The sequence below is a fragment of the Scyliorhinus torazame genome, chromosome 13, assembly GCF_047496885.1.
Source record: "Scyliorhinus torazame isolate Kashiwa2021f chromosome 13, sScyTor2.1, whole genome shotgun sequence".
Taxonomy (NCBI): domain Eukaryota; kingdom Metazoa; phylum Chordata; class Chondrichthyes; order Carcharhiniformes; family Scyliorhinidae; genus Scyliorhinus; species Scyliorhinus torazame.
Genome location: NC_092719.1, coordinates 97563429 through 97585329, shown reverse-complemented (window position 1 = coordinate 97585329; position 21901 = coordinate 97563429). Strand labels below are relative to the sequence as shown.

Genomic DNA, 21901 nt, shown 5'->3' with positions numbered 1-21901 from the left:
ATATTAAAGTTCTTGCTGTTGGTACAAGTTCTTCCTGTCAACTTTCTGCATTATCAATTTCTATGGCTTCATTTTTAATATTAAGTTATGTTGAAATTGCAGTCTCCTCCCCTCTCTCCTTTGCCCCTCTCCTTCCCCCAGCCCCCTCCCCCTAAGAAAGCTGTAATTACTCTGTGACAGCAATTTCCTCTCTTACTGTTTCCAGTCGGTGATGGGAGATAAGGAGCAGGAATCTCCTTCCCTATTATTGTAAGGGCACTGAGGTCAATTATGCCTTCTAATGCCATCCTGGCTGGCATTGGCTTACTAGTACAGATCAAAATAGGATACAGCTGGTCAGTTTGGTTCAGGGTCAGTACATATACCCAATATACGTTGGGAACATTTTATTGTTTAAATATTGTTATGCATGCGAGGTTGGTAGGATGATTATATTTTGGGACTGTCTCTTTAATTAAAGGTAAAATGGAGGAATGAATATGTACACATGACCTGCTTTGAATCCTGCTGACCACAGGCCTCGGTTACCATGTGGACAGGGTGGCACGGGTTGAGGGTTGCTAGGAGCACAGTGGTTTGCACTGTTGCGTCACAGAGCCAGGGTCCAAGGTTCGATTCCTGGCTTCAGCCACTGTCTGTGCGGAGTCTGCATGTAGTGCTCCGGTTTCCTCCCTCAAGTCCCGAAAGACGTGCTGTTAGGTCATTTGGACATTCTGAATTCTCCCTCTATGTATCTGAACAGGTGCCGGAATGTGGCGACTCGGGATTTTTCACAGTAACTTCATTGCAGTGTTAATGTAAGCCCAATTGTGACAACAAAGATTTTTATTATTATTAAGATGTACAAATGTTCTGCTGAAAATACTGAATGCTGAAAAATAGGCAGGAGCAGTCGGGCTAATTGTGGACAAATTTACAGTCGCCAAGACTTTAGACAGGCAGAATGTAGGAGGGAGGAGGATTTCTGGTCAAAGAGATGCATCCTGTGGCAACCTAAAGACTCAGTATGATTTGCCCTAGTGAAGCCAGGGGCAGAAATCGTGAGGGTGGGCCAGGGAGGTAGTCAGTTTGGAAATTCTCTAAAAAGTGACGGACATGCTTTTTGATGGTCACTGGACATTATGGCTCAGGGAGATGTGAACTCATTGGAAGCTGGCAGTATCTGTGGACTGTAATCCTGTGGAGAGTGTGCTATATGTGGCATTTGGTTATCAATCAAAATAAAATATAAATAATAGTTAACCTTTCTGTCGATAAATATTAGTTGCTTACTAAGTAATGTTTGTTCAATGTTGCTTTTAGTTGGTATGTTACAGTAAAAGTCTTAAAATTTGCAATCTTGTTCTGCAGTTCCTTTAAGTTAGTCACTGGGAATACAAATATCTTCCAAAAATGATTAGTCTCTACGTGAATTGTAATAATACAGGAAATTACTTTGTGTTTTGAATAATTAAATTGGGAATTACTCAGAATTTCCAGATGAACAATGATATTATACCAGTTCCAGGGACATGGACTGGCTCTTGAAAGCCAGTCAGATGAGAAACTACAGAACATGGATGGGATTCTCCGTTGGCTGATGCTGGAATTGGGAAACACAATTGAGTGGAGAATCTGTTTCAACGCCAAAATCGAGGCGGGCGCCGGTTTCACACCAAATTGCAATTCTCTAGCTCCTCGACAGCGGCGTCAATGCTTTACAAAACTCACATACAATAAACAGCGTTGGCATATCATTTGCAGACCTGACCCGGTATTCTCCGGAGCCTCCGCAATTCTCCGTCTCCACTGGGACGAATTCCCGATGGCGAGGTTGACTTGTGCTTTTAAAATCGAGAAACGGTTACGGAACACCATTGCCGTGGTCTGCAAGGCAGCCATGCAGCTGCGCATGCTGCTGACATCCCACTGTGGACTTAGGGCCATAGGTTATATGGGTCTCCCCAGAGGGCACTCCCCCTAGCAACCGACCCATCAGCAGGATGGGCGTGCTCCAGCGCAACCAGTGCCATCTTGTTGGTTGAGATGGTGTGTAGGGAGTGCAGCTTGTCAGCCTCCCGAGTGTCAATCGTGGTCCCGGCGAAAGCGGCACTGTTTCTCATTGGAATCGATAGTGTTTCACGTGGCGTCGGTGCTAGCCCCTCAACAGTCGCTGAATTGGTCCAGGTGCAGTGCCAGATTTGATGTCGTGGAACTCCACGAATCCTGCACCGGCGTCAATACTTTTCAGGAAAGGAGAATCCGGCCTTATGTTCCTGCTGGTACTGGGGAGGGAGCAGGGCAGCTATGTGTACTGTGTCCAGCACTTTGTGATTGTGTTCTAAACTGTTGCAGTCATCTTTCTGACGTGAGCTTACTTTGGCTGGCTGTGGATCTTACAACACTGTTCTGATTGATTTATCACACACTGTCTAATATGATCTCTCCTGCAAAGGCAAAACCTGATTTTTCACCATCATGAATGAGCTAAGTTGCCACACACAGTCCAGGCACCTCGGGGTGGGCGTAGTCGGGAGTTACCCCGGTACTGACCTTGGCAGTAGGGCTGTGCCCGAGGGTGGTTACACAGCAGGGGAACACTCACATCCTGTTATGAAGCTTTGGAGGCCAGCCTTTTCCAATCAAATAGCAGCGGTATATACAGGAAACACAGCACTGACTGTCCTGTCCAGCCTAGCCTCCCATAGTCACACAGACTCCAACAATTCACTATTTCTGTCGGTGTGCCTCTGTCTGCTTGCATAGCTCGATGTGCTTCTCAGTGTATCTGTGTTCATGTGTGTCTATATGCACTGTCGATGGGACCGTTGCAGGTCTCTGTCACTGAGTCTGTCTGTGCACATCTTTGTGAGTGTCTCTGTCTGCATGTGTGTTTCTCTGCATGTGTGTGTTTCTATGTATGTGCATGTTTTCTGTGTCTCTGCCTGTGTGTGTGGCTTTCTGCCTGTATCTGTGAGTGTCTCAGTGTGTCTCTGTGTTTGTGTGCTGGTGTGTCTGTGTCTCTGTTTTGAGTGTCTGTGTGTTTCTAAATTTGTGTGTTTGAGTGTCTGTTTCTCTGTACCTGTGTGTATCTCTGTCTGTGTTACTGAGTGTATGTGTGTCTGTGTGTCCTTCTGTGTCTGTGTGTCTCTGTGTCTGTGTTTGTGTATCTGTGTCTCTCTGTGTGTATGTGTGAATTTTCCCAAAGTTGCAGACTGAGCTCTCACACTGACTCGGGGTTCTCCAGTGTGATTTGCACCTGGTTTGTTTTGCGACCTAGTTGCACTGAATTCATAGTGGAGTTGGGGTCAGGGATAAGTGGTCAGGGGCTGGCATGGGATTTGGAGAGTGTTGCAGGATGGGGGGTAGTTTCAGATTGAGGAATTCCCCGGGTGGGCACTTATTCAGCCAGAGACTGTGGGCGGATGTTTTGTTGAAGATGCCAGGAGCTGGCTGACCTTGGGCTCTGAGCGCTGTGACTTTAAGGGGAGGTCCGGACAGGACAGGAGCCGGAGCTTTAACACAAGAGCTTCCTCTGCAGGAGCCGGAGGGAAGTGTCCGATCCGGCAGACCCAGCCCAGCAGCCGGGAGAGGACAGGACACGGTGTCGCTCCGGGAGCACAGAGTGGAGCAGAGAACGGGGCAGGAGTGGGAGAGCTTCAGGATGGAGCCGGGTGAGTGCAGGAAGGGACAGAGACACGGGGGCAGTGGCAGAGGTAGAACCAGGGGCAGGGGAGAGAGCGCAGCACTTTCCACTGCGTTCTTATTCTGGGGATGGGAAAGAGCTTCTCATTCTCTCTGACCAACTCCTCCTGTACACCCCCCTCCCCCCCCCGCAAACCCTCACCCCCCCTCAAACCCTCACCCCCCCCTCAAACCCTCACCCCCCCCTCAAACCCTCACCCCCCCTCAAACCCTCACCCCCCCTCAAACCCTCACCCCCCTCAAACCCTCACCCCCCTCAAACCCTCACCCCCCCCTCAAACCCTCACCCCCCTCAAACACTCACCCCCCTCAAACCCTCACCCCCTCAAACCCTCACCCCCCCAAAAAACACTCACACCCCTCAAACTCTCACCACCCCCCATCAAACCCTCACAACCCCCTAAACCCTCTTCCCCCCCCCCCAAACACTCACCCCTCATACTCTCACCACCCCAAACCCTCACCCCCCAAACCCTCACCACATCCCCAAACCCTCACCACTCCCCAAACCTTCACCCCCTCAAACCCTCCCCCCCACAAAACCCTCACCCCCCTCAAACTCTCACCCCCTCAAACCCTCACCACCACCAAACCCTCACACCCCTCAAACTCTCACCACCCCCATCAAACCCTCACCACCCCCTAAACCCTCACCCCCCCAAACACTCACCCCTCAAACCCTCACCACCTCCCAAACCCTCACCACCCCCAAACTCTCACCACCCCCCAAACTCTCACCAGCCCCCACAAAACCCTCACCCCCCTCAAACCCTCATCCCCTCAAACCCTCACCACCGTCAAACCCTCACCACTCCCCAAACCTTCACCTCAAACCCTCACCCCCCACAAAACCCTCACCCCCTCAAACACTCACCCCCCTCAAACCCTCACCCCCCTCAAACCCTCACCCCCCTCAAACCCTCACCCCCCTCAAACCCTCACCCCCCTCAAACCCTCACCCCCCTCAAACCCTCACCCCCCTCAAACCCTCACCCCCCTCAAATCCTCACTCCCCTCAAACCCTCCCCCCCTCAAACCCTCCCCCCCGCCAAACCCTCCCCCCTGCCAAACCCTCCCCCCTCCCGCCAAACCCTCATCACCCGCCAAACCCTCATCACCCGCCAAACCCTCATCACCCGCCAAACCCTCACCACCCCCAAACCATCACCACCACCAAACCATCACCACCCACAAAGCTTCACCCCCCAAAAGCCTCAAACCTTCACCCCCCAAAACCCTTGCCGCCCCTCCAACCCTCACCACCCCTCGAACCTTCACCACCCCTCGAACCCTCACCACCCCTCGAACCCTCACCACCCCTCGAACCCTCACCACCCCTCGAACCCTCACCACCCCTCGAACCCTCACCACCCCTCGAACCCTCACCACCCCTCGAACCCTCACCACCCCTCGAACCCTCTCCACCCCTCGAACCCTCTCCACCCCTCGAACCCTCACCACCCCTCGAACCCTCACCACCCCTCGAACCCTCACCACCCCTCGAACCCTCACCACCCCTCGAACCCTCACCACCCCTCGAACCCTCACCACCCCTCGAACCCTCACCACCCCTCGAACCCTCACCACCCCTCGAACCCTCACCACCCCTCGAACCCTCACCACCCCTCGAACCCTCACCACCCCTCGAACCCTCACCACCCCTCGAACCCTCACCACCCCTCGAATCCTCACCACCCCTCGAATCCTCACCATCCCTCGAACCCTCACCAACCCTCGAAGCCTCACCCCCCGCGATCCCTCGCCCCCCGCGATCCCTCGCCCCCCGCGAACCCTCGCCCCCCGCGAACCCTCGCCCCCCGCGAACCCTCGCCCCCCGCGAACCCTCGCCCCCCGCGAACCCTCGCCCCCCGCGAACCCTCGCCCCCCGCGAACCCTCGCCCCCCGCGAACCCTCGCCCCCCGCGAACCCTCGCCCCCCGCGAACCCTCGCCCCCCGCGAACCCTCGCCCCCCGCGAACCCTCGCCCCCGCGAACCCTCGCCCCCCGCGAACCCTCGCCCCCCGCGAACCCTCGCCCCCCGCGAACCCTCGCCCCCCGCGAACCCTCGCCCCCCGCGAACCCTCGCCCCCCGCGAACCCTCGCCCCCCGCGAACCCTCGCCCCCCGCGAACCCTCGCCCCCCGCGAACCCTCGCCCCCGCGAACCCTCGCCCCCGCGATCCCTCGCCCCCCGCGAACCCTCGCCCCCCGCGAACCCTCGCCCCCCGCGAACCCTCGCCCCCCGCGAACCCTCGCCCCCCGCGAACCCTCGCCCCCCGCGAACCCTCGCCCCCCGCGAACCCTCGCCCCCCGCGAACCCTCGCCCCCCGCGAACCCTCGCCCCCCGCGAACCCTCGCCCCCCGCGAACCCTCGCCCCCCGCGAACCCTCGCCCCCCGCGAACCCTCGCCCCCCGCGAACCCTCGCCCCCCGCGAACCCTCGCCCCCCGCGAACCCTCGCCCCCCGCGAACCCTCGCCCCCCGTGAACCCTCGCCCCCCGCGAACCCTCGCCCCTCGCAAACCCTCACCCCCCTCAAACCCTCACCCCCCTCAAACCCTCACCCCCCCCTCAAACCCTCACCCCCCTCAAACACTCACCCCCCTCAAACCCTCACCCCCTCAAACCCTCACCCCCCCCAAAAACACTCACACCCCTCAAACTCTCACCACCCCCCATCAAACCCTCACAACCCCCTAAACCCTCTTCCCCCCCCCCCCAAACACTCACCCCTCATACTCTCACCACCCCAAACCCTCACCCCCCAAACCCTCACCACATCCCCAAACCCTCACCACTCCCCAAACCTTCACCCCCTCAAACCCTCCCCCCCACAAAACCCTCACCCCCCTCAAACTCTCACCCCCTCAAACCCTCACCACCACCAAACCCTCACACCCCTCAAACTCTCACCACCCCCATCAAACCCTCACCACCCCCTAAACCCTCACCCCCCCAAACACTCACCCCTCAAACCCTCACCACCTCCCAAACCCTCACCACCCCCAAACTCTCACCACCCCCCAAACTCTCACCAGCCCCCACAAAACCCTCACCCCCCTCAAACCCTCATCCCCTCAAACCCTCACCACCGTCAAACCCTCACCACTCCCCAAACCTTCACCTCAAACCCTCACCCCCCACAAAACCCTCACCCCCTCAAACACTCACCCCCCTCAAACCCTCACCCCCCTCAAACCCTCACCCCCCTCAAACCCTCACCCCCCTCAAACCCTCACCCCCCTCAAACCCTCACCCCCCTCAAATCCTCACTCCCCTCAAACCCTCCCCCCCTCAAACCCTCCCCCCCGCCAAACCCTCCCCCCTGCCAAACCCTCCCCCCTCCCGCCAAACCCTCATCACCCGCCAAACCCTCATCACCCGCCAAACCCTCATCACCCGCCAAACCCTCACCACCCCCAAACCATCACCACCACCAAACCATCACCACCCACAAAGCTTCACCCCCCAAAAGCCTCAAACCTTCACCCCCCAAAACCCTTGCCGCCCCTCCAACCCTCACCACCCCTCCAACCCTCACCACCCCTCGAACCTTCACCACCCCTCGAACCCTCACCACCCCTCGAACCCTCACCACCCCTCGAACCCTCACCACCCCTCGAACCCTCACCACCCCTCGAACCCTCACCACCCCTCGAACCCTCACCACCCCTCGAACCCTCACCACCCCTCGAACCCTCGCCCCCCGCGAACCCTCGCCCCCCGCGAACCCTCGCCCCCCGCGAACCCTCGCCCCCCGCGAACCCTCGCCCCCCGCGAACCCTCGCCCCCCGCGAACCCTCGCCCCCCGCGAACCCTCGCCCCCGCGAACCCTCGCCCCCCGCGAACCCTCGCCCCCCGCGAACCCTCGCCCCCCGCGAACCCTCGCCCCCCGCGAACCCTCGCCCCCCGCGAACCCTCGCCCCCCGCGAACCCTCGCCCCCCGCGAACCCTCGCCCCCCTCGAACCCTCACCACCCCTCGAACCCTCACCACCCCTCGAACCCTCACCACCCCTCGAACCCTCACCACCCCTCGAACCCTCACCACCCCTCGAACCCTCACCACCCCTCGAACCCTCACCACCCCTCGAATCCTCACCATCCCTCGAACCCTCGCCCCCCGCGAACCCTCGCCCCCCGCGAACCCTCGCCCCCCGCGAACCCTCGCCCCCCGCGAACCCTCGCCCCCCGCGAACCCTCGCCCCCCGCGAACCCTCGCCCCCCGCGAACCCTCGCCCCCCGCGAACCCTCGCCCCCCGCGAACCCTCGCCCCCCGCGAACCCTCGCCCCCCGCGAACCCTCGCCCCCCGCGAACCCTCGCCCCCCGCGAACCCTCGCCCCCCGCGAACCCTCGCCCCCCGCGAACCCTCGCCCCCCGCGAACCCTCGCCCCCCGCGAACCCTCGCCCCCCGCGAACCCTCGCCCCCCGCGAACCCTCGCCCCCCGCGAACCCTCGCCCCCCGCGAACCCTCGCCCCCCGCGAACCCTCGCCCCCCGCGAACCCTCGCCCCCCGCGAACCCTCGCCCCCCGCGAACCCTCGCCCCCCGCGAACCCTCGCCCCCCGCGAACCCTCGCCCCCCGCGAACCCTCGCCCCCCGCGAACCCTCGCCCCCCGCGAACCCTCGCCCCCCGCGAACCCTCGCCCCCCGCGAACCCTCGCCCCCCGCGAACCCTCGCCCCCCGCGAACCCTCGCCCCCCGCGAACCCTCGCCCCCCGCGAACCCTCGCCCCCCGCGAACCCTCGCCCCCCGCGAACCCTCGCCCCCCGCGAACCCTCGCCCCCCGCGAACCCTCGCCCCCCGCGAACCCTCGCCCCCCGCGAACCCTCGCCCCCCGCGAACCCTCGCCCCCCGCGAACCCTCGCCCCCCGCGAACCCTCGCCCCCCGCGAACCCTCGCCCCCCGCGAACCCTCGCCCCCCGCGAACCCTCGCCCCCCGCGAACCCTCGCCCCCCGCGAACCCTCGCCCCCCGCGAACCCTCGCCCCCCGCGAACCCTCGCCCCCCGCGAACCCTCGCCCCCCGCGAACCCTCGCCCCCCGCGAACCCTCGCCCCCCGCGAACCCTCGCCCCCCGCGAACCCTCGCCCCCCGCGAACCCTCGCCCCCCGCGAACCCTCGCCCCCCGCGAACCCTCGCCCCCCGCGAACCCTCGCCCCCCGCGAACCCTCGCCCCCCGCGAACCCTCGCCCCCCGCGAACCCTCGCCCCCCGCGAACCCTCGCCCCCCGCGAACCCTCGCCCCCCGCGAACCCTCGCCCCCCGCGAACCCTCGCCCCCCGCGAACCCTCGCCCCCCGCGAACCCTCGCCCCCCGCGAACCCTCGCCCCCCGCGAACCCTCGCCCCCCGCGAACCCTCGCCCCCCGCGAACCCTCGCCCCCCGCGAACCCTCGCCCCCCGCGAACCCTCGCCCCCCGCGAACCCTCGCCCCCCGCGAACCCTCGCCCCCCGCGAACCCTCGCCCCCCGCGAACCCTCGCCCCCCGCGAACCCTCGCCCCCCGCGAACCCTCGCCCCCCGCGAACCCTCGCCCCCCGCGAACCCTCGCCCCCCGCGAACCCTCGCCCCCCGCGAACCCTCGCCCCCCGCGAACCCTCGCCCCCCGCGAACCCTCGCCCCCCGCGAACCCTCGCCCCCCGCGAACCCTCGCCCCCCGCGAACCCTCGCCCCCCGCGAACCCTCGCCCCCCGCGAACCCTCGCCCCCCGCGAACCCTCGCCCCCCGCGAACCCTCGCCCCCCGCGAACCCTCGCCCCCCGCGAACCCTCGCCCCCCGCGAACCCTCGCCCCCCGCGAACCCTCGCCCCCCGCGAACCCTCGCCCCCCGCGAACCCTCGCCCCCCGCGAACCCTCGCCCCCCGCGAACCCTCGCCCCCCGCGAACCCTCGCCCCCCGCGAACCCTCGCCCCCCGCGAACCCTCGCCCCCCGCGAACCCTCGCCCCCCGCGAACCCTCGCCCCCCGCGAACCCTCGCCCCCCGCGAACCCTCGCCCCCCGCGAACCCTCGCCCCCCGCGAACCCTCGCCCCCCGCGAACCCTCGCCCCCCGCGAACCCTCGCCCCCCGCGAACCCTCGCCCCCCGCGAACCCTCGCCCCCCGCGAACCCTCGCCCCCCGCGAACCCTCGCCCCCCGCGAACCCTCGCCCCCCGCGAACCCTCGCCCCCCGCGAACCCTCGCCCCCCGCGAACCCTCGCCCCCCGCGAACCCTCGCCCCCCGCGAACCCTCGCCCCCCGCGAACCCTCGCCCCCCGCGAACCCTCGCCCCCCGCGAACCCTCGCCCCCCGCGAACCCTCGCCCCCCGCGAACCCTCGCCCCCCGCGAACCCTCGCCCCCCGCGAACCCTCGCCCCCCGCGAACCCTCGCCCCCCGCGAACCCTCGCCCCCCGCGAACCCTCGCCCCCCGCGAACCCTCGCCCCCCGCGAACCCTCGCCCCCCGCGAACCCTCGCCCCCCGCGAACCCTCGCCCCCCGCGAACCCTCGCCCCCCGCGAACCCTCGCCCCCCGCGAACCCTCGCCCCCCGCGAACCCTCGCCCCCCGCGAACCCTCGCCCCCCGCGAACCCTCGCCCCCCGCGAACCCTCGCCCCCCGCGAACCCTCGCCCCCGCGAACCCTCGCCCCCGCGAACCCTCGCCCCCGCGAACCCTCGCCCCCGCGAACCCTCGCCCCCGCGAACCCTCGCCCCCCGCGAACCCTCGCCCCCGCGAACCCTCGCCCCCGCGAACCCTCGCCCCCGCGAACCCTCGCCCCCGCGAACCCTCGCCCCCGCGAACCCTCGCCCCCGCGAACCCTCGCCCCCGCGAACCCTCGCCCCCGCGAACCCTCGCCCCCGCGAACCCTCGCCCCCGCGAACCCTCGCCCCCGCGAACCCTCGCCCCCGCGAACCCTCGCCCCCGCGAACCCTCGCCCCCGCGAACCCTCGCCCCCGCGAACCCTCGCCCCCGCGAACCCTCGCCCCCGCGAACCCTCGCCCCCGCGAACCCTCGCCCCCCGCGAACCCTCGCCCCCCGCGAACCCTCGCCCCCCGCGAACCCTCGCCCCCCGCGAACCCTCGCCCCCCGCGAACCCTCGCCCCCCGCGAACCCTCGCCCCCCGCGAACCCTCGCCCCCCGCGAACCCTCGCCCCCCGCGAACCCTCGCCCCCCGCGAACCCTCGCCCCCCGCGAACCCTCGCCCCCCGCGAACCCTCGCCCCCCGCGAACCCTCGCCCCCCGCGAACCCTCGCCCCCCGCGAACCCTCGCCCCCCGCGAACCCTCGCCCCCCGCGAACCCTCGCCCCCCGCGAACCCTCGCCCCCCGCGAACCCTCGCCCCCCGCGAACCCTCGCCCCCCGCGAACCCTCGCCCCCCGCGAACCCTCGCCCCCCGCGAACCCTCGCCCCCCGCGAACCCTCGCCCCCCGCGAACCCTCGCCCCCCGCGAACCCTCGCCCCCCGCGAACCCTCGCCCCCCGCGAACCCTCGCCCCCCGCGAACCCTCGCCCCCCGCGAACCCTCGCCCCCCGCGAACCCTCGCCCCCCGCGAACCCTCGCCCCCCGCGAACCCTCGCCCCCCGCGAACCCTCGCCCCCCGCGAACCCTCGCCCCCCGCGAACCCTCGCCCCCCGCGAACCCTCGCCCCCCGCGAACCCTCGCCCCCCGCGAACCCTCGCCCCCCGCGAACCCTCGCCCCCCGCGAACCCTCGCCCCCCGCGAACCCTCGCCCCCCGCGAACCCTCGCCCCCCGCGAACCCTCGCCCCCCGCGAACCCTCGCCCCCCGCGAACCCTCGCCCCCCGCGAACCCTCGCCCCCCGCGAACCCTCGCCCCCCGCGAACCCTCGCCCCCCGCGAACCCTCGCCCCCCGCGAACCCTCGCCCCCCGCGAACCCTCGCCCCCGCGAACCCTCGCCCCCGCGAACCCTCGCCCCCGCGAACCCTCGCCCCCGCGAACCCTCGCCCCCGCGAACCCTCGCCCCCGCGAACCCTCGCCCCCGCGAACCCTCGCCCCCGCGAACCCTCGCCCCCCGCGAACCCTCGCCCCCCGCGAACCCTCGCCCCCCGCGAACCCTCGCCCCCCGCGAACCCTCGCCCCCCGCGAACCCTCGCCCCCCGCGAACCCTCGCCCCCCGCGAACCCTCGCCCCCCGCGAACCCTCGCCCCCCGCGAACCCTCGCCCCCCGCGAACCCTCGCCCCCCGCGAACCCTCGCCCCCCGCGAACCCTCGCCCCCCGCGAACCCTCGCCCCCCGCGAACCCTCGCCCCCCGCGAACCCTCGCCCCCCGCGAACCCTCGCCCCCGCGAACCCTCGCCCCCGCGAACCCTCGCCCCCGCGAACCCTCGCCCCCGCGAACCCTCGCCCCCGCGAACCCTCGCCCCCGCGAACCCTCGCCCCCGCGAACCCTCGCCCCCGCGAACCCTCGCCCCCGCGAACCCTCGCCCCCGCGAACCCTCGCCCCCGCGAACCCTCGCCCCCGCGAACCCTCGCCCCCGCGAACCCTCGCCCCCGCGAACCCTCGCCCCCGCGAACCCTCGCCCCCGCGAACCCTCGCCCCCGCGAACCCTCGCCCCCGCGAACCCTCGCCCCCCGCGAACCCTCGCCCCCCGCGAACCCTCGCCCCCCGCGAACCCTCGCCCCCCGCGAACCCTCGCCCCCCGCGAACCCTCGCCCCCCGCGAACCCTCGCCCCCCGCGAACCCTCGCCCCCCGCGAACCCTCGCCCCCCGCGAACCCTCGCCCCCCGCGAACCCTCGCCCCCCGCGAACCCTCGCCCCCCGCGAACCCTCGCCCCCCGCGAACCCTCGCCCCCCGCGAACCCTCGCCCCCCGCGAACCCTCGCCCCCCGCGAACCCTCGCCCCCCGCGAACCCTCGCCCCCCGCGAACCCTCGCCCCCCGCGAACCCTCGCCCCCCGCGAACCCTCGCCCCCCGCGAACCCTCGCCCCCCGCGAACCCTCGCCCCCCGCGAACCCTCGCCCCCCGCGAACCCTCGCCCCCCGCGAACCCTCGCCCCCGCGAACCCTCGCCCCCGCGAACCCTCGCCCCCCGCGAACCCTCGCCCCCCGCGAACCCTCGCCCCCCGCGAACCCTCGCCCCCCGCGAACCCTCGCCCCCCGCGAACCCTCGCACCCCGCGAACCCTCGCCCCCCTCTCAAGCCCTCATCACCCCCCGAACCCTCAACACCCCCTCAAACCCTCATCACCCCCTCAAACCCTCATCACCCCCAAACCCTCACCAACCCTCAAACGTTCACCACCCCCCAAACTCTCATCCCCCTCAAACCCTCAACCACCTGTCAAACCTCACCACCCCCTCAATCCCTCATCACCCCCAAACCCTCAACACCCCCTCAAACCCTCATCACCTCTCAAACCCACATCACCCCTCAAACCCACATCACCCCCCCAAACCCTCACCATCCCTCAAGCCTTCACCACCCTCAAACCCTCACCACCCCCCAAACACTCACCCCCCTCAAACCCTCACCCCCCCAAACCCTCACCCCCCTCAAACCCTCACCCCCACAAAACACTCACCCCAAACACTCACCCCCCCAAACCCTGATCACCCCCCAAACCCTCACCCCCCCTCAAACCCTCACCCCCCCTCAAACCCTCACCCCCCCTCAAAACCTCACCCCCCATCCAACCCTCACCCCCTCAAACCATCACCACCCCCAAATCCTCACCCCCCTCAAACCCTACCACCCCCCTCAACCATACCACCCCCCAAACCCTCACCCCCCTAAAACTCTCACCATCCCCAGACCCCCACCCCCCTCAAACCCTCACCAACCTCAAACCCTCACCACCCCCAAACCCTCACCCACCCACAAACCCTACCAGCCCCCTCAAACCCTCACCACCCTCAAACTCTCACCACCCTGAAACCCTCACCACCCTCAAACCCTCACCCCTCCCAAATCCTCACCCCCTCAAACCCTCACCCCCCTCAAACCCTCACCCCCCTCAAACCCTCACCCCCCTCAAACCCTCACCCCCCTCAAACCCTCACCCCCCTCAAACCCTCACCCCCCTCAAACCCTCACCCCCCTCAAACCCTCACCCCCCTCAAACCCTCACCCCCTCAAACCCTCACCCCCTCAAACCCTCACCCCCTCAAACCCTCACCCCCCTCAAACCCTCACCCCCCTCAAGCCCTCACCCCCCTCGAACCCTCACCCCCCTCGAACCCTCACCCCCCTCGAACCCTCACCCCCCTCAAACCCTCACCCCCCTCAAACCCTCACCCCCCTCAAACCCTCACCCCCCTCAAACCCTCACCCCCCTCATACCCTCACCCCCCTCATACCCTCACCCCCCTCAAACCCTCACCCCCCTCAAACCCTCACCCCCCTCAAACCCTCACCCCCCTCAAACCCTCACCCCCCTCAAACCCTCACCCCCCTCAAACCCTCACCCCCCTCAAACCCTCACCCCCCTCAAACCCTCACGCCCCTCAAACCCTCACCCCTCTCAAACCCTCACCCCCCTCAAACCCTCACCCCCCTCAAACCCTCACCCCCTCAAACACTCACCCCCCTCAAACACTCACCCCCCTCAAACACTCACCCCCCTCAAACACTCACCCCCCTCAAACCCTCACCCCCCTCAAACCCTCACCCCCCTCAAACCCTCACCCCCCTCAAACCCTCACCCCCCTCAAACCCTCACCCCCCTCAAACCCTCACCCCCCTCAAACCCTCACCCCCCTCAAACCCTCACCTCCCTCAAACCCTCACCCCCCTCAAACACTCACCCCCCTCAAACCCTCAAACCCTCACCACCCTCAAACCCTCACCACCCTCAAACCCTCACCACCCTCAAACCCTCACCACCCCCAAACCCTCACCACACCCAAACCCTCACCACCCCCAAACCCTCACCCCCTCAAACCCTCACCATCCCCCAAAACCACACCACCCCCAAACCTTCACCACCCCCAAACCCTCATCCCCTCAACAACCCCCAAATGCTCACCCCCTCAAACCCTCACCCCCCAAACCCTCACCACCCTCCCAAAGCTTTGCCCCCTCAAACCCTCACCCCTCAAACCCTCACCCCCAGACCCTCACCCCCCAAACATTCACCTCCCTCTCAAACCCTCGCCCCACTCAAACCCTCAACACCCTCAAACCATCACCACCCCCTCAAACCCTCACCACCTCCAAACCTCCACACCCTCAAATCCTCACCCCCCCGAAACCTTCACCCCCCGAAACCTTCACCCCCCGAAACCTTCACCCCCCGAAACCTTCACCCCCCGAAACCTTCACCCCCCGAAACCTTCACCCCCCGAAACCTTCACCCCCGAAACCTTCACCCCCCGAAACCTTCACCCCCCGAAACCTTCACCCCCCGAAACCTTCACCCCCCGAAACCTTCACCCCCCGAAACCTTCACCCCCCGAAACCTTCACCCCCCGAAACCTTCACCCCCCGAAACCTTCACCCCCCGAAACCTTCACCCCCCGAAACCTTCACCCCCCGAAACCTTCACCCCCCGAAACCTTCACCCCCCGAAACCTTCACCCCCCGAAACCTTCACCCCCCGAAACCTTCACCCCCCGAAACCTTCACCCCCCGAAACCTTCACCCCCCGAAACCTTCACCCCCCGAAACCTTCACCCCCCGAAACCTTCACCCCCCGAAACCTTCACCCCCCGAAACCTTCACCCCCCGAAACCTTCACCCCCCGAAACCTTCACCCCCCGAAACCTTCACCCCCCGAAACCTTCACCCCCCGAAACCTTCACCCCCCGAAACCTTCACCCCCCGAAACCTTCACCCCCCGAAACCTTCACCCCCCGAAACCTTCACCCCCCCGAAACCTTCACCCCCCCGAAACCTTCACCCCCCCGAAACCTTCACCCCCCCGAAACCTTCACCCCCCCGAAACCTTCACCCCCCCGAAACCTTCACCCCCCCGAAACCTTCACCCCCCCGAAACCTTCACCCCCCCCGAAACCTTCACCCCCCCGAAACCTTCACCCCCCCGAAACCTTCACCCCCCCGAAACCTTCACCCCCCCGAAACCTTCACCCCCCCGAAACCTTCACCCCCCCGAAACCTTCACCCCCCCGAAACCTTCACCCCCCCGAAACCTTCACCCCCCGAAACCTTCACCCCCCCGAAACCTTCACCCCCCCGAAACCTTCACCCCCCCGAAACCTTCATCCCCCGAAACCTTCAGCCCCCCGAAACCTTCAGCCCCCCGAAACCTTCACCCCCCCGAAACCTTCACCCCCCCGAAACCTTCACCCCCCCGAAACCTTCACCCCCCCGAAACCTTCACCCCCCCGAAACCTTCAGCCCCCGAAACCTTCAGCCCCCCGAAACCTTCAGCCCCCCGAAACCTTCAGCCCCCCGAAACCTTCAGCCCCCCGAAACCTTCAGCCCCCCGAAACCTTCAGCCCCCCGAAACCTTCAGCCCCCCGAAACCTTCAGCCCCCCGAAACCTTCACCCCCCCGAAACCTTCACCCCCCCGAAACCTTCACCCCCCCCAAACCTTCACCCCCCTCTCAAACCCTCACCCCACTCAAACCCTCACCCCACTCAAACCCTCACCCCACTCAAACCCTCACCCCACTCAAACCCTCACCACCCTCAAACCATCACCACCGCCTCAAACCCTCAACACCCCCAAACCTCCACCGCCTCAATCCTTCACCACCCTCAAACCCTCACCACCCCAGAAAACTTCACCCCCCAAAACCTTCACCCCCCTCGAACCCTCACCCTTCTCAAACCCTCACCCCACTCAAACCCATACCCCCCAAACCCTCACCACACCCCAAACCCTCACCACCCCCCAAACCCTCACCCCCTCAAACCCTCAACAACCCCCCAAATGCTCACCCCCTTCAAACCCTCACCCCTCCAAACCCTCACCACCCCCCAAAGCTTTGCCCCCCTCAAACCCTCACCCCTCAAACCCTCACCCCTCAAACCCTCACCCCAAGACCCTCACCCCCCAAACATTCACCTCCCTCTCAAACCCTCACCCCACTCAAACCCTCAAACCATCACCACCCCCTCAAACCCTCACCACCCCCAAACCTCCACACCCACAAACCCTCACCCCCCCCGAAACCTTCACCCCCGCCGAAACCTTCACCCCCCCCAAAACCTTCACCCCCCTCGAATCCTCACCCCTCTCAAACCCTCGACCCAGTCAAACCCCTACCCCCCAAACCCTCACCACACCCCAAACCCTCACCACACCCCAAACACTCACCCCCCCAAACCCTTACCACCCCCCAAAGCTTAGCCCCCTCAAACCCTCACCCCCCAAACCCTCACCACACCCCAAACACTCACCCCCCCAAACCCTTACCACCCCCCAAAGCTTAGCCCCCTCAAACCCTCACCCCCAAACCCTCACCCCCCAAACCCTCACCCCCCAAACCCTCACCCCCAAACCCTCACCCCCCAAACCCTCACCCCCCAAACCCTCACCCCCCAAACCCTCACCCCCCAAACCCTCACCCCCCAAACCCTCACCCCCCAAACCCTCACCCCCCAAACCCTCACCCCCCAAACCCTCACCCCCCAAACCCTCACCCCCCAAACCCTCACCCCCCAAACCCTCACCCCCCAAACCCTCACCCCCCAAACCCTCACCCCCCAAACCCTCACCCCCCAAACCCTCACCCCCCAAACCCTCACCCCCCAAACCCTCACCCCCCAAACCCTCACCCCCCAAACCCTCACCCCCCAAACCCTCACCCCCCAAACCCTCACCCCCCAAACCCTCACCCCACTCAAACCCTCACCACCCCCAAACCTCCACCGCCTCAATCCTTCACCACCCTCAAACCCTCACCACCCTCAAACCTCACCACCCCAGAAACCTTCACCCCCCTCGAACCTTCACCCCCCTCGAACCCTCACCCCCCTCGAACCCTCACCCCCCTCGAACCCTCACCCCCCTCGAACCCTCACCCCCCTCGAACCCTCACCCCCCTCGAACCCTCACCCCCCTCGAACCCTCACCCCCCTCGAACCCTCACCCCCCTCGAACCCTCACCCCCCTCGAACCCTCACCCCCCTCGAACCCTCACCCCTCTCGAACCCTCACCCCTCTCGAACGCTCACCCCTCTCGAACGCTCACCCCTCTCGAACCCTCACCCCTCTCGAACCCTCACCCCTCTCGAACCCTCACCCCTCTCGAACCCTCACCCCTCTCGAACCCTCACCCCACTCTAACCCATACCCTCCAAACCCTCGCCTCCCCCAAACCCTCGCCTCCCCCAAACCCTCGCCTCCCCCAAACTCTCGCCTCCCCCAAACTCTCGCCTCCCCCAAACTCTCGCCTCCCCCAAACTCTCGCCTCCCCCAAACTCTCGCCTCCCCCAAACTCTCGCCTCCCCCAAACCCTCGCCTGCCCCCAAACCCTCGCCTGCCCCCAAACCCTCGCCTGCCCCCAAACCCTCGCCTGCCCCCAAACCCTCGCCTGCCCCCAAACCCTCGCCTGCCCCCAAACCCTCGCCTGCCCCCAAACCCTCGCCTGCCCCCAAACCCTCGCCTGCCCCCAAACCCTCGCCTGCCCCCAAACCCTCGCCTGCCCCCAAACCCTCGCCTGCCCCCAAACCCTCGCCTGCCCCCAAACCCTCGCCTGCCCCCAAACCCTCGCCTGCCCCCAAACCCTCGCCTGCCCCCAAACCCTCGCCTGCCCCCAAACCCTCGCCTGCCCCCAAACCCTCGCCTGCCCCCAAACCCTCGCCTGCCCCCAAACCCTCGCCTGCCCCCAAACCCTCGCCTGCCCCCAAACCCTCGCCTGCCCCCAAACCCTCGCCTGCCCCCAAACCCTCGCCTGCCCCCAAACCCTCGCCTGCCCCCAAACCCTCGCCTGCCCCCAAACCCTCGCCTGCCCCCAAACCCTCGCCTGCCCCCAAACCCTCGCCTGCCCCCAAACCCTCGCCTGCCCCCAAACCCTCGCCTGCCCCCAAACCCTCGCCTGCCCCCAAACCCTCGCCTGCCCCCAAACCCTCGCCTGCCCCCAAACCCTCGCCTGCCCCCAAACCCTCGCCTGCCCCCAAACCCTCGCCTGCCCCCAAACCCTCGCCTGCCCCCAAACCCTCGCCTGCCCCCAAACCCTCGCCTGCCCCCAAACCCTCGCCTGCCCCCAAACCCTCGCCTGCCCCCAAACCCTCGCCTGCCCCCAAACCCTCGCCTGCCCCCAAACCCTCGCCTGCCCCCAAACCCTCGCCTGCCCCCAAACCCTCGCCTGCCCCCAAACCCTCGCCTGCCCCCAAACCCTCGCCTGCCCCCAAACCCTCGCCTGCCCCCAAACCCTCGCCTGCCCCCAAACCCTCGCCTGCCCCCAAACCCTCGCCTGCCCCCAAACCCTCGCCTGCCCCCAAACCCTCGCCTGCCCCCAAACCCTCGCCTGCCCCCAAACCCTCGCCTGCCCCCAAACCCTCGCCTGCCCCCAAACCCTCGCCTGCCCCCAAACCCTCGCCTGCCCCCAAACCCTCGCCTGCCCCCAAACCCTCGCCTGCCCCCAAACCCTCGCCTGCCCCCAAACCCTCGCCTGCCCCCAAACCCTCGCCTGCCCCCAAACCCTCGCCTGCCCCCAAACCCTCGCCTGGCCCCAAACCCTCGCCTGGCCCCAAACCCTCGCCTGCCCCCAAACCCCATCACTCCTGCTCCCCCTGCCCACTGGCGCGCTCCCCCTGCCCACTGGCGCGCTCCCCCTGCCCACTGGCGCGCTCCCCCCTGCCCACTGGCACACACTCCCTGAGAAGGTGGTAGTGAGCTGCCTTTTTGAACGTCTGCAGTGCATGTAGATAGGTGTAAAGTGATTAAGCCGGGAACAAGAAAATAGGAAACATTGAGTAAATCATTGGAACAGGAGGACAGGTTAGACAGTGTGTTCATTACACAAATACAAATAATGAAATACAATTGTAAATTCAACTTGATGAATTGTAAAACACGCAAGTCAATACAGAGACATCGGGTGTGATTCTCCGGCCTCATTACGCTCCTTGAAGGAGGTGAGGATTCTTGCGTCTAGCACCCCACCGTCCATCTGGGCCCTCCCCCGGAGATTGTGGGATAGCTTTTCCTGAGGAGACACAACAAGGGTATCGTTAGCCACATGCGTGGTTCACTGTGGTAGGAAAGGGGTTGTGAAGGAAGGGTTGGGGGTGTTGAAGGGAGAGGGGGGAGAAGGGAGAGCTGTGGGCAGCATGGAGAGTTGGGGGGGGGGGGTGCTTTCATGGGGTGGAAAGGTTTTGGGTGGTGGTGGTGATGGGTGGGTGGGGGCGGGGGGGGGGGGGGAGGGGAGGGGGCATTGGTGTCTACTCACTCGTGCTACCCGGTGTAGGTCGTTTCCGGCACTGGAAGTCAGTCCTCCTGGTCACACACCAGAGCTTACAGCCACCACCACCTCGTCCCCACTGGCTACCCTGTGGCTGATCGTCTGGGATTCTCAGGGGTTCAGGACATCTCTCCTGGCCTCCACTGCCTCCAGGAACCTCCTCAGGTTAGCACCCCCCGAATCTTGGGGCTGGTCTCCTCGGCACCATTGTTGCGAACTGGCTGGGGTTGGCTGAGCAAGTGCTGCTTGACTTTGTTCGTGAGGGGCTGGCGAGTGCAGTGCCAGGGAATCGACTGGTGAGCCTTCATTTGCAGTGAGAAGACGTGGGACCATTAAGTGGACCAATTAATGTTGACTAGCGTTGCTGGCCTCACTGGGCTAAGTGCCAGGAAGCACCCGGCAGTTCCCGCTCGCTTAGGCATCTTTCTGGAGAATCGCGGCCATACTTGTAAGATGGTCAGGTATGCTGACCTTCATTGTGTGAGATTTCAAGTACAGGAACAGGGATGTGTTGCTGCAATTATACAGGGTCCTGGTGAGGCCACACCTAGAATATTGTGTGCAGTTTTGGTCTCCTTCTCTGAGGAAGGATGTTCTTGCTCTCGCGGGAGTGCAGCGAAGGTTTACCAGACTGATTCTAGGGATGGTGGGACTGTCATATGAGGAGAGATTGATCAGGTTGGGATTGTCCTCGCTGGAGTTCAGAAGAATGAGGGGGGATCGCATAGAGACTTATAAAATTCTAACAGGCCTGGACAGGGTAGATGCAGGGAAGATGTTACCAATGATGGGTGTGTCCAGAACCAGGGGTCACAGTCTGAGGATTCAGGGTAAACCATTTCGGGCAGAGATGAGATATTTCTTCACACAAAGAGTGGTGAGCCTGTGGAATTCATTACCACAGGAGGTAGTTGATGGTAAAACATTGAATATATTCAAGAGGCAGTATACCCCTTTGGATACTGTCGGAGGGGATAGCCTATCAGGGGAAAACAGCAGCAGCCAGAGCAGTGGCACCACGGCTGGCTCTGATGTTCAGAAGGGAGGGTCAAAGCGCAGAAGAGCAATAGTCATAGGGACTCTATAGTCAGGGGCACAGATAGGCGCTTCTGTGGACGTGAAAGAGACTCCAGGATGGTATGTTGCCTCCCTGGTGCCAGGGTCCAGGATGTCTCCGAATGGGTAGAGTGCATCCTGAAGGGGGAGGGCAAACAGGCAGAGGTCGTTGTACATATTGGTACTAACGACGTAGGCAGGAAGGGGCATGAGGTCCTGCAGCAGGAGTTCAGGGAGCTAGGCAGGAAGTTAAAAGACAGGACATCTAGGGTTGTAATCTCGGGATTACGCCCTGTGCCATGTGTCAGTGAGGCTAGAAATAGGAAGATAGAGCAGCTAAACACGTGGCTATACAGCTGATATAGGAGGGAGGGTTTCCGTTATCTGGGCCACTGGGAGCTCTTCCGGGGCAGGTGTGACCTCTATAAGAAGGACGGGTTGCATCTAAACTGGAGAGGCATAAATATACTGGCCGCGAGGTTTGCTAGTGTCACACGGGAGGGTTTAAACTAGTATGACATGGGGGTGTGCACCGGAGCAATAGGCCAGAAGGTGAGAGCATTGAGGGAGAACTAGGGAATAGGGACAGTGTGGCTATGAGGCAGAGCAGACAGAGAGAAGTTGCTGAACACAGCGGGTCTGGTGGCCTGAAGTGCACATGTTTTAATGCAAGAAGTATTACGGGTAAGGCAGATGAACTTCGAGCTCGGATTAGTACTTGGAACTATGATGTTGTTGCCATTACAGAGACCTGGTTGAGGGAAGGGCAGGATTAGCAGCTAAACGTACCAGGATTTAGATGTTTCAGGCGGGATAGAGGGGGATGTAAAAGGGCTGGCGGAGTTGAGCTACTGGTTAGGGAGGAT

The 21901-nt window shown here is 64.9% G+C and overlaps 1 protein-coding gene across 1 annotated transcript in view; it reads left to right on the top strand.

The window, feature by feature from the left end:
- The first annotated feature begins 3563 nt into the window (after positions 1 to 3563).
- Positions 3564 to 21901, top strand: part of LOC140387629 (uncharacterized) — a 154120-nt gene continuing 135782 nt past the window's right edge. The window contains exon 1 of the mRNA XM_072470823.1: positions 3564 to 3653. Coding sequence (XP_072326924.1) covers positions 3644 to 3653 — 10 coding nt within the window. The 5' untranslated portion in view covers positions 3564 to 3643. The remainder of the gene's footprint in view (positions 3654 to 21901) is intronic.